At 43.7% G+C, this 19584-nt stretch overlaps 1 protein-coding gene across 2 annotated transcripts in view; it reads left to right on the top strand.

Annotated features, from left to right (window-relative positions):
* Positions 1 to 19584, top strand: part of LOC112226503 (collagen alpha-5(IV) chain-like) — a 74508-nt gene that overhangs the window by 53116 nt on the left and 1808 nt on the right. For both annotated transcript variants that reach the window (XM_042308210.1, XM_042308209.1), the window contains 15 exons: positions 5065 to 5157; positions 5925 to 6064; positions 6394 to 6511; positions 7799 to 7879; positions 8177 to 8275; positions 8541 to 8588; positions 8773 to 8955; positions 10161 to 10291; positions 10444 to 10516; positions 13656 to 13730; positions 14100 to 14219; positions 14495 to 14590; positions 14768 to 14977; positions 16423 to 16601; positions 17303 to 17416. In XM_042308210.1, the coding sequence (XP_042164144.1) occupies positions 5065 to 5157; positions 5925 to 6064; positions 6394 to 6511; positions 7799 to 7879; positions 8177 to 8275; positions 8541 to 8588; positions 8773 to 8955; positions 10161 to 10291; positions 10444 to 10516; positions 13656 to 13730; positions 14100 to 14219; positions 14495 to 14590; positions 14768 to 14977; positions 16423 to 16601; positions 17303 to 17416 (1760 nt within the window). The remainder of the gene's footprint in view (positions 1 to 5064; positions 5158 to 5924; positions 6065 to 6393; positions 6512 to 7798; positions 7880 to 8176; positions 8276 to 8540; positions 8589 to 8772; positions 8956 to 10160; positions 10292 to 10443; positions 10517 to 13655; positions 13731 to 14099; positions 14220 to 14494; positions 14591 to 14767; positions 14978 to 16422; positions 16602 to 17302; positions 17417 to 19584) is intronic.

Below are 19584 nucleotides of genomic sequence, written 5' to 3'. Positions count from 1 at the left end.
TGGGTAAGCATGCCTGTGTATTATGAATGGGGTAAGCATGCCTGTGTATTATTAATGGGTAAGCATGCCTGTGTTTTATGAATGGGGTAAGCATGCCAGTGTATTATGAATGGGGTAAGCATGCCAGTGTATTATGAATGGGTAAGCATGCCAGTGTATTATGAATGGGTAAGCATGCCAGTGTATTATGAATGGGTAAGCATGCCTGTGAATTATGAATGGGGTAAGCATGCCAGTGTATTATGAATGGGTAAGCATGCCAGTGTATTATGAATGGGTAAGCATATACAAATACTTAAAGCATTTAATCAGACAACTAAAAGATGTGCAACATGAAAATATTTTCTCACTTACTAGCCCCAGAGATAGGGTATCCGATGTCAAACCAATTTTGCCATGGTGGCACACTTGCCGACTGAAGCTATTTGGCGAAATAAGTTGGCTAGCACTAGCTAGCCAAGGTGACTTCAAGACACAAGACCTGTTTCAAGTTGTCTAGAAGGGTGAGTGACTGTAACTGTGTTTTGGCAGAATTCTGATACACATAATGACGCTGGATTCAAAACGTAGAGTTTTTCAATTTAAATTATTATACAAAATTCTTGCAACCAATAGAATGTTATATACAGTATATGGGGGATACACCCATTCTAGCTCTGCAGATTTAGCTGCAAAGAGACAATCATTACAGCATTTTTTTTGGTACTTGTCCATATGTAGATTGTTTTTGGACGCAGGTTCAGGAATGGCTGATAGCTCCAGGTAAATGGAGCTAACTCAGCAAATAGCATTGCTGCAGGATTTGAAAAGTCATAGTCAATCCATCAATAATATAATAATACTCTTAGCAAAAAATTGTATCTTTCATTTACTATCTGTAAAAAACTATGAGAATATAAAAGGTTCAGAACTTTTGTAAAACAGCACAGCACAAAATATATGGCAAATAGAAATCAAAACTGGATGGTGTTCAGAGATGGGAAGGGTTGAGGGTAGCTGAAGGATGGGACTAAAAACAAACAAAGCAGTTGTTGTCCGTTAGTTTACTCCAATTAGGGGAGGGGTGGTAAGGGTTAGGAGAAAATAATAAAGGAAAATATATATATATAATGTTTTAAACACAGATATATATATATTATACAGTTGAAGTCAGAAGTTTACATACACTTAGGTTGGAGACATTAAAACTTGTTTTTCAACCACTCCACAAATTTCTTGTTAACAAACTATAGTTTTGGCAAGTTGGTTAGGACATCTACTTTCTGCATGACACAAGTCATTTTTCCAACAATTGTTTAAAGACAGATTATTTCACTTATAATTCACTGTATCACAATTCCAGTGGGTCAGAAGTTTACATACACTAAGTTGACTGTGCCTTTAAACAGCTTGGAAAATTCTAGAAAATGATGTCATGGCTTTAGAAGCTCTTTGCTTGACATCATGGGAAAATCAAAAGAAATCAGCAAAGAAAAAAAAAAATTGTTGACCTCCACAAGTCTCGTTCATCCTCGGGAGCAATTTACAAATGCCTGAAGGTACCACGTTCATCTGTACAAACAATAGTGCGCAAGTATAAACACCATGGGACCACGCAGCCGTCATACCGCTCAGGAAGGAGACGCGTTCTGTCTCCTAGAGATGATCGTACTTTGGTGCGAAAAGTGCAAATCAATTCCAGAACAACAGTAAAGGACCTTGTGAAGATGCTGGAGGAAACAGGTACAAAATTATCTATATCCACAGTAAAATGAGTCCTATATCGACATAACCTGAAAGGCCGCTCAGCAAGGAAGAAGCCACTGCTCCAAACTGCCATAAAAAAGCCAGACTACAGTTTGCAACTGCACATGGGGACAAAGATCGTACTTTTTGGAGAAATGTCCTCTGGTCTGATGAAACAAAAATGGACTGTAATGTAATGACCATCGTTATGTTTGGAGGAAAAAGGGGAGGCTTGCAAGCCGTAGAACACCATCCCATTCGTGAAGCATGGGGGTGGCAGCATCATGTTGTGGGGGTGCTTTGCTGCAGGAGGGGCTGGTGCACTTCACAAAATAGATGGCGTCATGAGGGAGGAAAATTATGTGGATATATTGAAGCAACATCTCAAGACATCAGGCACAGTCAACCAAGTTAAAGCTTGGTTGCAAATGGGTCTTCCAAATGGACAATGACCCCAAGCATACTTCCAACATTATGGCAAAATGGCTTAAGGACAACAAAGTCAAGGTATAGGAGTGGCCATCACAGAGCCCTGACCTCAATCCTATAGAACATTTGTGGGCAGACCTGAAAAAGCGTGTGCGTCAACAACTGACACCCACGAAGCATCGTTACCCATCGCTCCACAAAAGCCGCGGACCTTGCAGAGCAAGGGGAACCACTCCTTCAAGGAACTAGCTAGCCGTTTCACATCCGTTACAGTAGCAGTAGTAGTAGTAGTAGCAGTAATAGTAGCAGCAGTAGTAGTAGTAGCAGCAGTAGTAGTAGCAGTAATAGTAGCAGTAATAGTAGCAGTAGTAGTAGTAGCAGCAGTAGTGGTAGCAGTAGTAGTAGCAGTAGCAGTAATAGTAGCAGCAGTAGTAGTAGTAGCAGCAGTAGTAGTAGCAGTAATAGCAGCAGTAATAGTAGCAGTAGTAGTAGTAGCAGCAGTAGTGGTAGCAGCAATAGTAGCAATGGAGGTAGTAGTAATAGTAGCAGCAGCAGTAGTAGTAGTGGTAGCAGCAATAGTAGCAATGGAGGTAGTAGTATTAGCAGCAGTAGTAGTAGTACCAGCAGTAATAGCAGCAGTAGCAGTAGTAGCAGTAGTAGTAGTAGTAGTAGTAGTAGTAGTAGTAGTAGTAGTAGTAGTAGTAGTAGCAGTAGTAGTAGCAGCAGTAGTAGTAGTAGTAGTAGTAGTAGTAGTAGTAGTAGTAGCAGTAGTAGTAGCAGTAGTAGTAGTAGCAGTAGTAGTAGCAGCAGTAGTAGTAGCAGCAAAAGTAGCAGCAGCAGCAAAAGTAGCAGCAGCAGTAGTAGTAGTATCAGTAGCAGTAGTAGCAGTAGTAGAAGTAGTAGCAGTAGTAGTATCAGTAGTAGTAGTAGCAGCAGCAGTAGTAGTATCAGTAGCAGTAGTAGCAGTAGTAGAAGTAGTAGCAGTAGTAGTAGTTGTACCAGTAGTATCAGTAGTAGCAGTAGTAGTATCAGTAGTAGCAGTAGCAGCAGTAGCAGTAGTGTAGCGTGGTTCTTTCTGCTTTGTGTACTTTTAATCAGGACACTGCCACAACTGGAGGTCTGCTGGTTGGATGTTTTATTTGCCCTGCACACGAATAGACAACACACAAATATGTTAGTCCTTGGCGCAGTCACAGCTCTCAGGCACCTGCGCGAGCACATGGAAACTCACTCAAACACTGTCCCAAGTACTCACAAGCTACAATATTTACCCTAGATTAACGAGCTTGGTGAAACTTGTTAACATAAATCTGCTGCAGCAGTGGTATCAGTAGTATCAGTAGCAGTAGTATCAGTAGCAGCAGCAGTAGTATCAGTAGCAGCAGCAGTAGTATCAGTAGCAGTGGTATCAGTAGTATCAGTAGCAGCAGCAGTAGTAGTATCAGTTGTAGTAGTAGCACCAGCAGTAGCAGTAGTAGCAGTAATAGCAGCATCAGGAGTAGGAACAGCAGTAGTAGCAGTAGTATCAGTAGCAGTAGTATCAATATCAGTAGCTGTAGATCAGTAGCAGCAGCTTAGTAGAAACTTGTTAGTAGTAGCACCAGCAGCAGTAGTAGCAGTAATAGCAGCATCAGGAGTAGGAACAGCAGTAGTAGCAGTAGTATCAGTAGCAGTAGTATCAGTATCAGTAGCAGTAGTATCAGTAGCAGCAGCAGTAGTAGTATCAGTTGTAGTAGTAGCACCAGCAGTAGCAGTAGTAGCAGTAATAGCAGCATCAGGAGTAGGAACAGCAGTAGTAGCAGTAGTATCAGTAGCAGTAGTATCAGTATCAGTAGCAGTAGTATCAGTAGCAGCAGCAGTAGTAGTATCAGTAGTAGTAGTAGCACCAACAGTAGTAGTAGCAGTAGTAGCAGTAATAGCAGTATCAGTAGTAGGATCAGCAGTAGTAGCAGTAGTATCAGTAGTAGTAGTATCAGTAGCAGCAGCAGTAGTATCAGTAGTAGTATCAGTAGTAGCAGTAGCAGTAGTATCAGTAGCAGCAGCAGTAGTATCAATAGTAGTAGCAGTAGTAGCAGTAGCAGTAGTAGCAGTAGCAGCAGTAGTAGTAGTAGTAGTAGTATCAGTAGTAGTAGTATCAGTAGTAGTAGTAGTAGTAGCACCAGCAGTAGTACTAGTAGTAGGAGTAGTAGTATCAGTAGCAGCAGCAGTAGTAGCAGCAGTAGTATCAGTAGTATCAGTAGTAGCAGCAGTAGTATCAGTAGTATCAGTAGTAGCAGCAGTAGTATCAGTAGTATCAGTAGTAGCAGCAGTAGTATCAGTAGTATCAGTAGTAGCAGCAGTAGTAGTAGTATCAGTAGTAGCAGCAGTAGTATCAGTAGTATCAGTAGTAGCAGCAGTAGTAGTGTTATCAGTAGTAGCAGCAGTAGTATCAGTAGTAGCAGCAGTAGTATCAGTAGTATCAGTAGTAGCAGCAGTAGTATCAGTAGTATCAGTAGTAGTAGCAGTAGTAGTGTTATCAGTAGTAGCAGCAGTAGTATCAGTAGTATCAGTAGTAGCAGCAGTAGTATCAGTAGTAGCAGCAGTAGTATCAGTAGTATCAGTAGTAGTAGCAGTAGTAGTGTTATCAGTAGTAGCAGCAGTAGTATCAGTAGTAGTAGCAGCAGTAGTATCAGTAGTAGTAGTAGTAGTATCAGTAGTAGTAGCAGTAGTATCAGTAGTAGTAGCAGTAGTATCAGTAGTATCAGTAGTAGTAGCAGTAGTAGTGTTATCAGTAGTAACAGCAGCAAGCAGCAGCAGAAACAGTAACAGTAGTAGTCGTAGTGGTAGTGACTGGTTTCTTTCATCTATAACAAGAGTATAGAATTCTAGAGTTTTCTTTCAGCAAGCACACTAATGATGTATGTATGTTAGGCTGTCCAGGTGATCCTGGGGCTGATGGACTGTGCTCAGGAGGACCAGGCCCATCTGGACTCAGAGGAAATATGGGGCTCATGGGTCTACCAGGTAACACACACAATGACACACACACAATGACACACTGACACACACTAGGCCTGGGTGGTATATCAATACCGACGGAATGAAATGTATTTTATTTAGAATTATATATTTTTGGTTTGGGGTACCCTGAAGCTCGGAGGGTGCGTGCTACGCCACTTCTTATAACTATATGTTAACTATCTAAGATTTGCGCCAAATAAATTATCTCTAGATCAAGGGCTCCAGCTATGCATTTTGTTTGCTAACTTGCTAGCTATGTGGCTATCTTGCAATATCATTCTTCTTGGTTACGGCAGAGACAATTAATCCCCTCCTGGATCACGATCCCTGCTTCCTAAACATTTTTTTGGGGTGGGGGTGTTATTTATATTTCTTTTACATTTGGAAAAAAAAATAGCGGCCCTTGTATTTCTGCAACACTGTATATACCCCGGTATGGTACAGGAACGGTATGAAAGTATTCATATCTGGATAGCGCCCAACCCTAACACGCACACGCACACAAACACTGAAACACACACACACTCACAGATGGGCATACACTCACACACAAGCACAACAAATTTCAGTATTCAACAGTCTTCTTGTAAGCTTGTCATGCTGCATGGTATAACAACTTATGATATCATATTGAAAAGGGCTCAAATTAATTAAAAGCCGATTGATGATGTTCTTACTGTTCGTATTGAGTTGTGTGGATATTATTTTAAGTCTCCATGGATTATAGGTTTTTACTGTTATTGAATTGGGGGTGGGATGTGATCTCGTAGGTCCCCATGGAACACAGGGAGGGCTGGGTTCCAATGGAGACGAAGGACTAGACGGGAGGCCCGGTCCACGCGGGCCAAAAGGAACTAAAGGAGAGTCCAGTTGTGCAAAACCAGGCCTCCCAGGATCACCTGGACAGAAGGTGCAATCAACAAACAGAACCACAATTACCAGCAATTGAAATCACTTCCACTGTGCAACACAATACTGTAAAGCTATCGTCACCATTTAAACACAAATGTGACAATTACCTGACTCTGATAACACTATCCTCTCTGTCTGTCTGTCTGTCTGTCTGTCTGTCTGTCTGTCTGTCTGTCTGTCTGTCTGTCTGTCTGTCTGTCTGTCTGTCTGTCTGTCTGTCTGTCTGTCTGTCTGTCTGTCTGTCTGTCTGTCTGTCTGTCTGTCTGTCTGTCTCCCACTCGCTCGTTCTCTCTTTCTCTTTCTCTCTTTCTTTCCCTCTCTCTCTAGGGCGAGCCAGCCTTGAATAACAAACATGACTCCAAAGGAATGAAAGGCTCTCCTGGTTACGCAGGTCCTCCAGGCTCCCAAGGACCTTCTGGAGCCAAAGGAGACCCAGGACACCTTGGTTATTACCACTGAAACACTGATTAGTATGATGAGGACTGTGTTTTCGGCTATCATGTCACATGACCTCAATTTGAACCTTTTTAGAAATGAGGATTTGACCAAAAATGAAAGCAATTGCTTGAGGATGATGCTGGAGCGTGGTGCTGGAAAATGGTGCTAGAATGTGGTGCTGGAGAATGGTGCTGGAATGTGGTGCTGGAGAACGGTGATGGGGTTTGGTGCTGGATTGTGGTGTTGGAGAATGGTGCTGGAGAATGGTGCTGGAGAATGGTGCTGGATTGTGGTGTTGGAGAATGGTGCTGGATTGTGGTGCTGGAGAATGGTGCTAGAATGTGGTGCTGGAGAACGGTGCTGGAGTATGGTGCTGGATTGTGGTGTTGGAGGATGGTGCTGGAGAATGGTGCTGGAGAATGGTGTGGTTTGTGGTGTTCAAATCAAATCAAATTTATTTATATAGCCCTTCGTACATCAGCTGATATCTCAAAGTGCTGTACAGAAACCCAGCCTAAAACCCCAAACAGCAAGCAATGCAGGTGTAGAAGCACGGTGGCTAGGAAAAACTCCCTAGAAAGGCCAAAACCTAGGAAGAAACCTAGAGAGGAACCAGGCTATGTGGGGTGGCCAGTCCTCTTCTGGCTGTGCCGGGTGGAGATTATAACAGAACATGGCCAAGATGTTCAAATGTTCATAAATGACCAGCATGGTCGAATAATAATAAGGCAGAACAGTTGAAACTGGAGCAGCAGCACAGTCAGGTGGAAGTTGAAACTGGAGCAGCAGCATGGCCAGGTGGACTGGGGACAGCAAGGAGTCATCATGTCAGGTAGTCCTGGGGCATGGTCCTAGGGCTCAGGTCAGTTGAAACTGGAACAGCAGCATGGCCAGGTGGACTGGGGACAGCAAGGAGTCATCATGTCAGGTAGTCCTGGAGCTCAGGTCGTGTTGGAGAATGGTGCTGGATTGTGGTGCTGGAGAATGGTGCTGGAATTGTGGTGTTGGAGAATGGTGCTGGAATTGTGGTGTTGGAGAATGGTGCTGGTTTGTGGTGTTGGAGAATGGTGCTGGATTGTGGTGCTGGACCATCTGACATAAAAAGAAAAGGGGACAGTGATGAAACAACGTTTAATAAAGGTTCAATTCAGGTCATGAATGTTCAAAACACAGGGCCCTTAATTATGATAGTTGCTTTGATAGATGATCATGACGATGGTGGTGATTGTGTACATTTCTCTTATTCTTGTCTTTTTCTGTCTCTCTCTATTTCTCTCTCTTCACTGTGATCCAGGAGCCCAAGGTCCTGCTGGCCAACCAGGTACTGATGGTCCCCCAGGCCCCCCAGGACTCCCTGCATCACATGGAGCTCCAGGTCAGAACATCACTAAGGTTTATTCAGGAAATATATTAATGAAAATACGTTCAAAAGTATGTGGACACCTGCTCGTCGAACATCTCATTCCAAAAATCAGGGGCATTAATATGGAGTTGGTCCCCCCTTTGCTGCTATAGCCTCCACTCTTTCCACTAGATGTTGGAACATTGATGAGGGGACTTCAGCCACAAGAGCATTAGTGAAGTCGGGCACTGAAGTGGTGTCCACATATATTTAGCCATGTAGTGTATGTTTCCATGTGTTTGGGGTGTCTAACCATGTCCCCTTTCACAGGACAGCCAGGGTTACCTGGCCTTCCTGGTCCCTATGGTCCTAAAGGTAACCAGGGTCACGATGGCATTCCTGGACCTGTTGGTCAGAAGGGAGAGACACGTAAGACATTCAAGTTGACTTCTTCTTGAACTGTCAGAGCAGTTCTTTTAGTTATAGTAATACATTTGATTTCTGAAACAATAAATTGTTCTAAACCAGAGCATTGAGATATACAGAGATAGGAAGACAGTCTACTTGAATTGGCTCTGGTGAATTTGTTGCACTTAAACTGAGTTTGCACTTATCAGAGGTTGACTGAAGTGCTGAAACACAAAATGTAATAATCTAGCAATGTAAGACATGTCTTGTCTTTCTCACTCTTTAGTGATTGTGAGATCAACTCCTGGCCCACGTGGAAAGAATGGACTTCCAGGTCCATGATGGATGACATTGTTCCTACACCTTCAGAAATACACCACTTACCATAACTTGCCACAAACATAGCAAGATATTTATTTAACGTTTGTTTGGTTGTTAACAAAGATAATTGAATTAGCTACCATTGATTCTGTTTATGGCTAGAACTGATTTGATTGGCTATAATGTATTTCCTGTAGGTCCAAAGGGAGATGTGGGTTTCACTGGCCCCACTCCTCCGGGGCCCCCAGGATGTCCAGGAGATCAGGGCCACCGAGGCAACGAAGGACCCCAGGGTTCTCGCGGGAGGCCAGGGTTCGGTGGTGTTTGTGTCAACGGGCTAAAAGGAGATGCTGGTTCCCATGGCAACCCTGGAAGCCCTGGTGACTTTAACTGAAAATGTATCAGCTAGTGCTGACACAAACTCTACTCTTAACTCAGAATTCATTCTCTATCCTTGACTTTTACTGAAAGTCTTATAGGCCTGTTTCCCAGACACAGATAAAGCCTACTTCTGGATAGTGAAGTAAATAATGAAAGTTATTTTTAGTCAAGGCTGAAGGTATCCGCATGCTTCCCAGACTAAACAGTTTGGAATACTTTTTGTGACATTTTTGTTTGTTTTGGACTTCGGTGAGTTTTTCCAGGCACACAGCATTTTTCTCGAGGCAAGCCGAAGTCGGTAGCCGAAGTCGGTAGCCCCCTCGTCCGTGATTGGTCAACAGTAGGGATTCTTCAATAAAGTCTTTGTTGTCATTCAATGAGAGACGACTAGCTTTCATGCACATTTTTTCATTGAGAAATACTGCACCAAACATCTTAGTTAGAAGTAAAATTGAGTGACTAAGATCTCATTTGCAAAAAATGCCAAAATTAATGACAGATTTGTTGAGATATCTTAGATTAATAAAAAAAAATATATGAAGTGTATACTGGCTACGGCGTCTCAAAATGTACAAACAGTAATATTGCCACTGTTTTATAATTTTTTTAAGTGAAAGTTTTTTACGAGCACACTCGTTCGGTTTCGCCTAGCTGAGTTGGAACTGAAGCATGCTGACGCCTTTAAACTCAATATCCCAATATCTAAATCAACAATCGTCCCTAAGGTTGCAAAATTCCAGGAACTTTCACTAAATTCCCTGGTTTTCCTGAAATCCCAGAACCAGGGAATTTATTGAACGCTCCCAGAAGTTTGCAACCCTAACTGTCCCTGATTCATTCAAACTATTATTCCTGACTAACTGAAACACAATAGTTATTTTACTAGGCAAGTCAGTTAAAGAACAAATTCTTATTTTCAACGACAGCCTAGGAACAGTGGGTTAACTGCCTTGTTCAGGGGCAGAACAACAGATTTTTTTTTTTACTTTGTCAGATCAGAGATTCGATCTTGCAACCTTTCGGTTACTAGTCCAACACTATAACCCCTAGGCTACCTGCCTCCCAGTTATGCCACCCTGTTATGACTCAATGACTTAGTTGACTCAGTAAGTCAAATTCTGACCCCAACTCAACCTCCCCCCGATTGCTATTCTACATCAAAACATTGAAATGATGACTTGTACTGGGATCTTTCTGTCCTCAGGACAGCAGGGTCCACGGGGACAGCCAGGGTCTGGAGGCTATGAATGTAAAGGGGACAGGGGAGACCTGGGCGCTCCAGGGGGCAGAGGCTTGGACGGGCCTACGGGGGACCTCGGACCTTCAGGGCTACCGGTGAGTCACTCCACCGAAGAATACAAGACTAACTAAATGTCGCTTATGTTACAAAAGTGCCTTGAATGCCGGAAAAGATAGATCTTATAAGGAACACTGTGTATAATTTGAAGTCTTTGGAGTCATTGCTTGAATTTCTTTTGACCCCCTAGGGGCCAGGATCCATCCCTGGACCTCCAGGACCAACCGGTTCCCCAGGTCACTCTGGAACCCCAGGAGTCCCCGGTAATCTTATTTTATCCACAATCTTCTGCATTTTTTTTCTTCAGAAAACCAAACCTGTCATTACAGTATAGTGATGTGTTCACCAAACCTGTCATTACAGTATAGTGATGTGTTCACCAAGCCTGTCATTACAGTATAGTGATGAGTTCACCAAACCTCTCATTACAGTATAGTGATGTGTTCACCAAGCCTGTCATTACAGTATAGTGATGTGTTCACCAAACCTGTCATTACAGTATAGTGATGTGTTCACCAAGCCTGTCATTACAGTATAGTGATGTGTTCACCAAACCTGTCATTACAGTATAGTGATGTGTTCACCAAACCTGTCATTACAGTATAGTGATGTGTAAACCAAATCTGTCATTACAGTATAGTGATGTGTAAACCAAACCTGTCATTACAGTATAGTGATGTGTTCACCAAACCTGTCATTACACTAGTGATGTGTACACCAAACCTGTCATTACAGTATAATGATGTGTTCACCAAACCTGTCATTACAGTATTGTGATGTGTAAACCAAACCTGTCATTACACTAGTGATGTGTACACCAAACCTGTCATTACAGTATAATGATGTGTTCACCAAACCTGTCATTACACTAGTGATGTGTTCACCAAACCTGTCATTACACTAGTGATGTGTATCAAATCAAATCAAATCAAATCAAATTTATTTATATAGCCCTTCGTACATCAGCTGATATCTCAAAGTGCTGTACAGAAACCCAGCCTAAAACCCCAAACAGCAAGCAATGCAGGTGTAGAAGCACGGTGGCTAGGAAAAACTCCCTAGAAAGGCCAAAACCTAGGAAGAAACCTAGAGAGGAACCAGGCTATGTGGGGTGGCCAGTCCTCTTCTGGCTGTGCCGGGTGGAGATTATAACAGAACATGGCCAAGATGTTCAAATGTTCATAAATGGCTCAGGTCAGTTGAAACTGGAGCAGCAGCATGGCCAGGTGGACTGGGGACAGCAAGGAGTCATCATGTCAGGTAGTCCTGGGGCATGGTCCTAGGGCTCAGGTCCTCCGAGAGAGAGAGAGAGAGAGAGAGAGAGAGAGAGAGAAAGAGAGAATTAGAGAATGCACACTTAGATTCACACAGGACACCGAATAGGACAGGAGAGGTACTCCAGATATAACAAACTGACCCTAGCCCCCCGACACATTAACTACTGCACCATAAATACTGGAGGCTGAGACAGGAGGGGTCAGGAGACACTGTGGCCCCATCCGAGGACACCCCCAGACAGGGCCAAACAGGAAGGATATAACCCCACCCAATTTGCCAAAGCACAGCCCCCACACCACTAGAGGGATATCTTCAACCACCAACTTACCATCCTGAGACCAGGCTGAGTATAGCCCACAAAGAACTCCGCCATGGCACAACCCAAGGGGGGGCGCCATCCCAGACAGGATGACCACATCAGTGAATCAACCCACTCAGGTGACGCACCGCTTCAAGGGACGGCAAGAGAGAGCCCCAGGAAGCCAGTGACTCAGCCCCTGTAATAGGGTTAGAGGCAGAGAATCCCAGTGGGAAGAGGGGAACCGGCCAGGCAGAGACAGCAAGGGCGGTTCGTTGCTCCAGAGCCTTTCCGTTCACCTTCCCACTCCTGGGCCAGACTACACTCAATCATATGACCCACTGAAGAGATAAGTATTCAGTAAGGACTTAAAGGTTGAGACCGAGTTTGCGTCTCTGACATGGGTAGGCAGACCGTTCCATAAAAATGGAGCTCTATAGGAGAAAGCCCTGCCTCCAGCTGTTTGCTTAGAAATTCTAGGGACAATTAGGAGGCCTGCGTCTTGTGACCGTAGCGTACGTGTAGGTATGTACGGCAGGACCAAATCAGAGAGATAGGAGCAAGCCCATGTAATGCTTTGTAGGTTAGCAGTAAAACCTTGAAATCAGCCCTTGCTTTGACAGGAAGCCAGTGTAGAGAGGCTAGCACTGGAGTAATATGATCGAATTTTTTGGTTCTAGTCAGAATTCGAGCAGCCGTATTTAGTACTAACTGAAGTTTATTTAGTGCTTTATCCGGGTAGCCGGAAAGTAGAGCATTTCAGTAGTCTAACCTAGAAGTGACAAAAGCATGGATTAATTTTTCTGCATCATTTTTGGACAGAAAGTTTCTGATTTTTGCAATGTTACGTAGATGGAAAAAAGCTGTCCTTGAAATGGTCTTGATATGTTCTTCAAAAGAGATCAGGGTCCAGAGTAACGCCGAGGTCCTTCACAGTTTTATTTGAGACGACTGTACAACCATTAAGATTATTTGTCAGATTCAACAGAAGATCTCTTTGTTTCTTGGGACCTAGAACAAGCATCTCTGTTTTGTCCGAGTTTAAAAGTAGAAAGTTTGCAGCCATCCACTTCCTTATGTCTGAAACACATGCTTCTAGCAAGGGCAATTTTGGGGCTTCACCATGTTTCATTGAAATGTACAGCTGTGTGTCATCCGCATAGCAGTGAAAGTTAACATTATGTTTTCGAATAACATCCCCAAGAGGTAAAATATATAGTGAAAACAATAGTGGTCCCAAAACGGAACCTTGAGGAACACCGAAATTTACAGTTGATTTGTCAGAGGACAAACCATTCACAGAGACAAACTGATATCTTTCTGACAGATAAGATCTAAACCAGGCCAGAACTTGTAGACCAATTTGGGTTTCCAATCTCTCCAAAAGAATGTGGTGATCGATGGTATCAAAAGCAGCACTAAGGTCTAGGAGCTTGAGGACAGATGCAGAGCCTCGGTCCGATGCCATTAAAATGTCATTTACCACCTTCACAAGTGCCGTCTCAGTGCTATGATGGGGTCTAAAAACAGACTGAAGCATTTCGTATACATTGTTTGTCTTCAGGAAGGCAGTAAGTTGCTGCACAACAGCCTTACAGCCAGGAGTTTCTTCTAAACCCTTGTCCTGTCCATGAAGAACTCTGGGCACTGGTTCTAGTTCAATAGTGTGTGTGTGTGTGTGTGTGTGTGTGTGTGTGTGTGTGTGTGTGTGTGTGTGTGTGTGTGTGTGTGTGTGTGTGTGTGTGTGTGTGTGTGTGTGTGTGTGTGTGTGTGTGTGTGTGTTCAGTCGAGGATTCAGTGTCTCTTGATGAACTGTGTTGTTTTAGGTGAGATGGGTGATCCTAGTTTTAACCCCGGGCCGAAAGGACCAAATGGATCCAGAGGCCCGCCAGGACCACCAGGTCAATATTTAACACTGTTAAATTAAACACTGACAACTCAACATTTAACACTGAAAAGGCAACATTTAACTGTCAACATCTAACCCTGAAGACTCAACATTTAACACAGTCGACATAAACACTGACAGATCAACATTTAACACTCAACAAAAAAAACTTGACAACTCAACATTTAACTCAATCTACATTTAACACGGAAATCTGTACATTTACACTGGAAATTCAACATTAAACACTCAACATTCAACTCTGAAAACCAATGAGTCTATATTTAATTAATCAATGCAACGCTAAACAGTATCTTTAACACAATTTGTTCTCAAGCAGTTAGTCAAACCTACTCAAAGATTTGTTTATGCACATATACAGGTTGTCCGGGGCTTGATGTGCCAGTGAGACCCGAAAAGGGGGATCCGGGCCCACCCGGTTACACCGGTAACCAGGGACCTCCAGGTCACAGTGGGCTGCCAGGACAACCAGGATTAACAGGTTCTGTATTCTTTCTTCATGTGGAACTACAAGCCACATGGCCACCGTGATTCATTTCACCCAAACGGTATATTCTTTCTTACTAATTAACTATTCTATGGAGGTAAAACTGAAGGCTATGCCATGTCTTCGCTACTGGCACCACAGGCTAACGTTAGCACAATGAGTCTTAGCTACGGGCACCACAGGCTAACGTTAGCACAATGGTCTCAGTAACTCCTACTTTAGTTTTGTCTTAATCCATTGCTAAATGCAAGTTGCCTTCTCCCTGCCAGGCCCCCCAGGCCCTGAGGGTCAACAGGGACACAGCCCTCCAGGCCTGCCTGGCTTCCCCGGATGCAAGGGAGACAAAGGATCGCCAGGACTGACAGGTAGTTATGGAAATGTGAATGTGTGTACCTGTCTGTGATTCTAGTGGTAACATTTGTCTTTGTAGATGTTTTTTCTATCCTTTGTCTAGAACAAGTCATTTTACAACGTTGACCTTGTTGAACAAGATACAAACAGTTGAAAAAATGTATTTTATGGAAGTGTTTTTACTCGGGCAGGGCCGTTGGGCTACCGGGGGTTTCCGGGTCAGAAGGGTCCTCTTGGCCCACGGGGCAGCAGCACGGCAGGCCTGGCTGACAGTTTCATGCTGGCCCGACACAGCCAGACCATCAGAGTGCCTGACTGCCCCCAAGGCACCGCCCTCATCTACTCTGGATACTCTCTGCTCTTCATCAATGGCAACAAAAGGGCTCACGGACAAGACCTGGGTAATGGAGTATGGAGACGCATAATCAATTCATCTGAGACACTAACACACACTTGAGTTGGTAGACTTTACATTCACACACACACACACACACACACACACTGTCACAACACCAAAATAAACTATGCACAGATGTATTATTTAGACCAACATTTCAAATGTTGGAGATAGAGGGTGTATAGGTGTCAGAGGGTGTATAGGTGTCTGAGGGTGTATAGGTGTCAAAGGGTGTATAGGTGTCAAAGGGTGTATAGGTGTCTGAGGGTGTACAGGTCTCAAAGGGTGTATAGGTGTCAGAGGGTGTATAGGTGTCAAAGGGTGTATAGGTGTCAGAGGGTGTATAGGTGTCAGAGGGTGTAAAGGTGTCAGAGGGTGTATAGGTGTCAGAGGGTGTAAGGTGTCAGAGGGTGTATAGGTGTCAGAGGGTGTAAAGGTGTCAGAGGGTGTATAGATGTAAAGGTGTCAGAGGGTGTATAGATGTAAAGGTGTCAGAGGGTGTATAGGTGTCAGAGGGTGTATAGGTGTCAGAGGGTGATCGGTGTCTGAGGGTGTATGGGTGTCTGAGGGTGTATGGGTGTCTGAGGGTGTATGGGTGTCTGAGGGTGTATGGGTGTCCGAGGGTGTATAGGTGTCAGAGGGTGTAAAGGTGTCAGAATGTGTACAGGTGTAAAGGTGTCCGAGGGTGTATAGGTGTCAGATGGTGTATAGGTGACAAAGGGTGTATAGGTGTCAAAGGGTGTATAGGTGTCAGATGGTGTAAAGGTGTCAGAGGGTGTAAAGGTGTCAGAGGGTGTACAGGTGTAAAGGTGTCCGAGGGTGTATAGGTGTCAGATGGTGTATAGGTGACAAAGGGTGTATAGGTGTCAAAGGGTGTATAGGTGTCAGATGGTGTAAAGGTGTCAGAAGGTGTAAAGGTGTCAGAATGTATAAAGGTGTCCGAGGGTGTGAAGATGTCCAAGGGTGTATGGGTGTCAGAGGGTGTATAGGTGTAAAGGTGTCAGATGGTGTATAGATGTATAGGTGTCAGAGGTGTATAGGTGTCAGAGGGTGTATGGGTGTCAGAGGGTGTATGGGTGTCAGAGGGTGCATGGGTGTCAGAGGGTGTATGAGTGTCAGAGGGTGTATAGGTGTAAAGGTGTCAGAGGGTGTATAGGTGTAAAGGTGTCAGAGGGTGTATAGGTGTAAAGGTGTCAGAGGGTGTATAGGTGTAAAGATGTCAGAGGGTGTAAAGGTGTCAGAGGGTGTATAGGTGTAAAGGTGTCAGAGGTTGTAAAGGTGTAAGTAATATGGCGGAAGCCTCTCAGCAGGCAAGGTGGAGCTAATACCTGTCTAATCCCTTCAGATCTACGGTGTCTCAGGGCTAAGGGATAAGGGTTCATTCGGGGTGAAAGAGGTGCTAAAATTGTGACTTTAGCATTCTTCGATGACCTCACCACTGTCCCCCAGGCTCCATTGGCAGCTGCCTGCCTCGTTTCTCCACCATGCCCTTCCTGTTCTGTGACACGGACAACACCTGTCGCTACGCCGCCCGCAATGACTACTCCTATTGGCTGTCCACGGAGAAGCCCATGCCACGCAGCATGGACCTGATCAGAGGAGACGAGATAAGCAGCTACATCAGCAGGTACACAGCCCAGAGAGAAAGGACTCACACACTGACTCACACACTAACTCACACACACACACACACACTAACTCAAACACACAGACTAACTCAAACACATACACTAACTCAAACACACACGCTAACTCACACACACACACACACACACACACACACACACACACACACACACACACACTAACTCAAACACACACACTAACTCAAACACACACACTAACTCACACACCTACTCACACACACACACTAACTCAAACACACAGTAACTCAAACACACACTAACTCACACACACACACACACACTAACAACACTACACACACACATACTAACTCACACACACACACACACACACACACACACACACACACTAACTCACACACACACACACACACGCTAACTCACACACACACACACTAACATACTTGCAGGCCAAAAAATAACTCAAAGGACTCCGCAGTCTGCAATCTTCTTTATTTTGGAGCACGTTCCGACATGTTTCACTGAAGTGTGTGTGTGTGTGTGTAACTGTGTGTGTGTGTAACTCACACACACACGCTAACTCACACACACACACGCTAACTCACACACACACTAACTCACACACCTACTCACACACACACTAACTCAAACACACACTAACTCACACACACACACACACACACTAACTCAAACACACACACTGTGTGTCAAACACACACACTAACTGTTCAGTGTGTGAGGGCAGCTCCAATGCCATGGCCATCCACAGCCAGACCGCCCAGCTCCCAGACTGTCCTGGTGACTGGGAATCCCTGTGGACTGGATACTCCTTTGTCATGGTAACAACCTAGCCTGGTGGAACCATCCTGACCTTTGTCATGGTAACACCCTAGCCTGGTGGAACCATCCTGACCTTTGTCATGGTAACAACCTAGCCTGGTGGAACCATCCTGACCTTTGTCATGGTAACACCCTAGCCTGGTGGAACCATCCTGACCTTTGTCATGGTAACAACCTAGCCTGGTGGAACCATCCTGACCTTTGTCATAGTAACAACCTAGCCTGGTAGAACCATCCTGACCTATTTCACTTCACATATCAGTCTGGCATTGCTCTTCATTGATACATTTTGTGCATGTCTGTAATGAAGGGCATTATTCAAAATGTACTTGTCTGCGATTGGATCACCTTCAACCAATCAGAGGACGGCCTAATTGTGATATTTTGTCCTAGATCCACCTAATGTTTCTGAGAGGATGCTGATTGGTTCTAACCTATAGGAAATGGCCATCAATTGGAGAAAGGCCAAGCTGATTCATGAAGTGAAACAGAATGGTGAACGATGCGATCAGGCCACTAACAATCTGCTCCCTGTATTACATATATCCATATACTGTTTACAGTTTTTTCCAACTGCTTACACACAAAATCTTTTCATGTCACACGATTTTTGAAACCTCTCACTCAAAGTGCAAAACTACACACCAAATATCCAAAACCATAAGCTATTTCTCAGCGTTTGACTCAGTTGTCAATTGCATAAAACACTTTTTTCAAAACACTACACACAATTATCTACCTAAAACACAAAAATCGAACAGGAAGTGACGTGCTTTCCTTTTCCAAACACAACCAATCAAAATGCTACACTTATTCACTAGGTCACACACACACTCCTCACATGTGCAAACACTAATAGCTTAACTGATCACTAACCAATTACTGCTTTACTGTAGTATAGGCCTATAAATAGGTCAAAGGTCAGATTACCTGTTTTTTATACAATGGATGCCAACAATGGACAGAGAGCAAGAGGAGTAGGAGGGAGAGGAAGAGGACGAGGGCAAAGAAGAGAAGGAAGGAGAGCCATCTCTGATGAGATTAGGGCAAAACTTGTTGATCATGTGATCAACCACGGTTTGACCATGAGAGAGGCTGGACTGAGAGTCCAGCCCAATTTGAGTCGATTTACAGTGGCGTCCATAATTCGAACCTTCAGAAATGAGAACAGGTATGCAACTATCTAATGACTATTTTAGCATTACAGTAATGTACTGTAAAATACGTATGACTGCATAGTATTGCATAAACATTTGTAACTCTAAGCCATCCATTTACTGCACTGCATTGAATGAATGAGGTTGGTTATCATGCTGTACTACATTTTTTTTGTACATTGTTTACAGTTCCTATGCTGAACACATACTGTGTTTGAATTCTGTACAGAGTGAAAAGGCAAAGACATCATGGAGGACGAGGACGCTTGTTTACAGATGTACAAGAGACTGCAATTATAAATATGGTCTATGTGGGGACATAGAGGTTGCCTCTGTCCAAGGTTGGATACGCCATGCTAGGAGATTCTTCCCTCGATGTTTGGCAAGAGAAAACGTATCCTGTGATGTTTATGAAGTATTGTGGCCAGACTCAGGCCGGAGAAGAGATGAAGCGTAGCTTAGCACTGGTGATTCCCCCCCCCTACCAATTCCTGGACTGACCCCCGGGACCCCACACACACAAATTGTGTTCTTTACTGTATTCTAAAGAATATACTTTTGGTTTACATATGTTTATGGTTTTGTTGTATGCTACTGTATACAACAGTAATGTTTGGCCTAATAAATATTTTCTGTTTCTACATTGCATTGGTGTTTACAGTGTACTTGTTACCCCTCTCAGCAGATTACTTTCACTGTAGAACATTGTATTGAAATGTAGATATAAGCCTATGAAAGACCAAAGAGCTTTAGATTTAGAACAGCAGTGTTTACATGGTATATCCAAAAATGTACTATTATGAAAGCAGTGTTTGCCATTTGATGCAAATGCTTCATTCTGACATGTGTTTATGGCATTTTGAATGCAGTGTTACATTTTGAAGGAGATGTGAGGCATTTTGCATTTTGTGTGGGCAGTTTGGGAATTGTGTGTAGAGTTTTGAAAAAAAGGAGTCAGTTTTGAAAACTTGTGTAAGCAGTTGGAAAAAACTGTAATATCTGTACAATAT

Source organism: Oncorhynchus tshawytscha, linkage group LG28, assembly GCF_018296145.1.
Source record: "Oncorhynchus tshawytscha isolate Ot180627B linkage group LG28, Otsh_v2.0, whole genome shotgun sequence".
Taxonomy (NCBI): Eukaryota; Metazoa; Chordata; class Actinopteri; order Salmoniformes; family Salmonidae; genus Oncorhynchus; species Oncorhynchus tshawytscha.
Note: the sequence above shows the minus strand (reverse complement) of the source record. Positions and strands in the feature narration are given on the sequence as shown.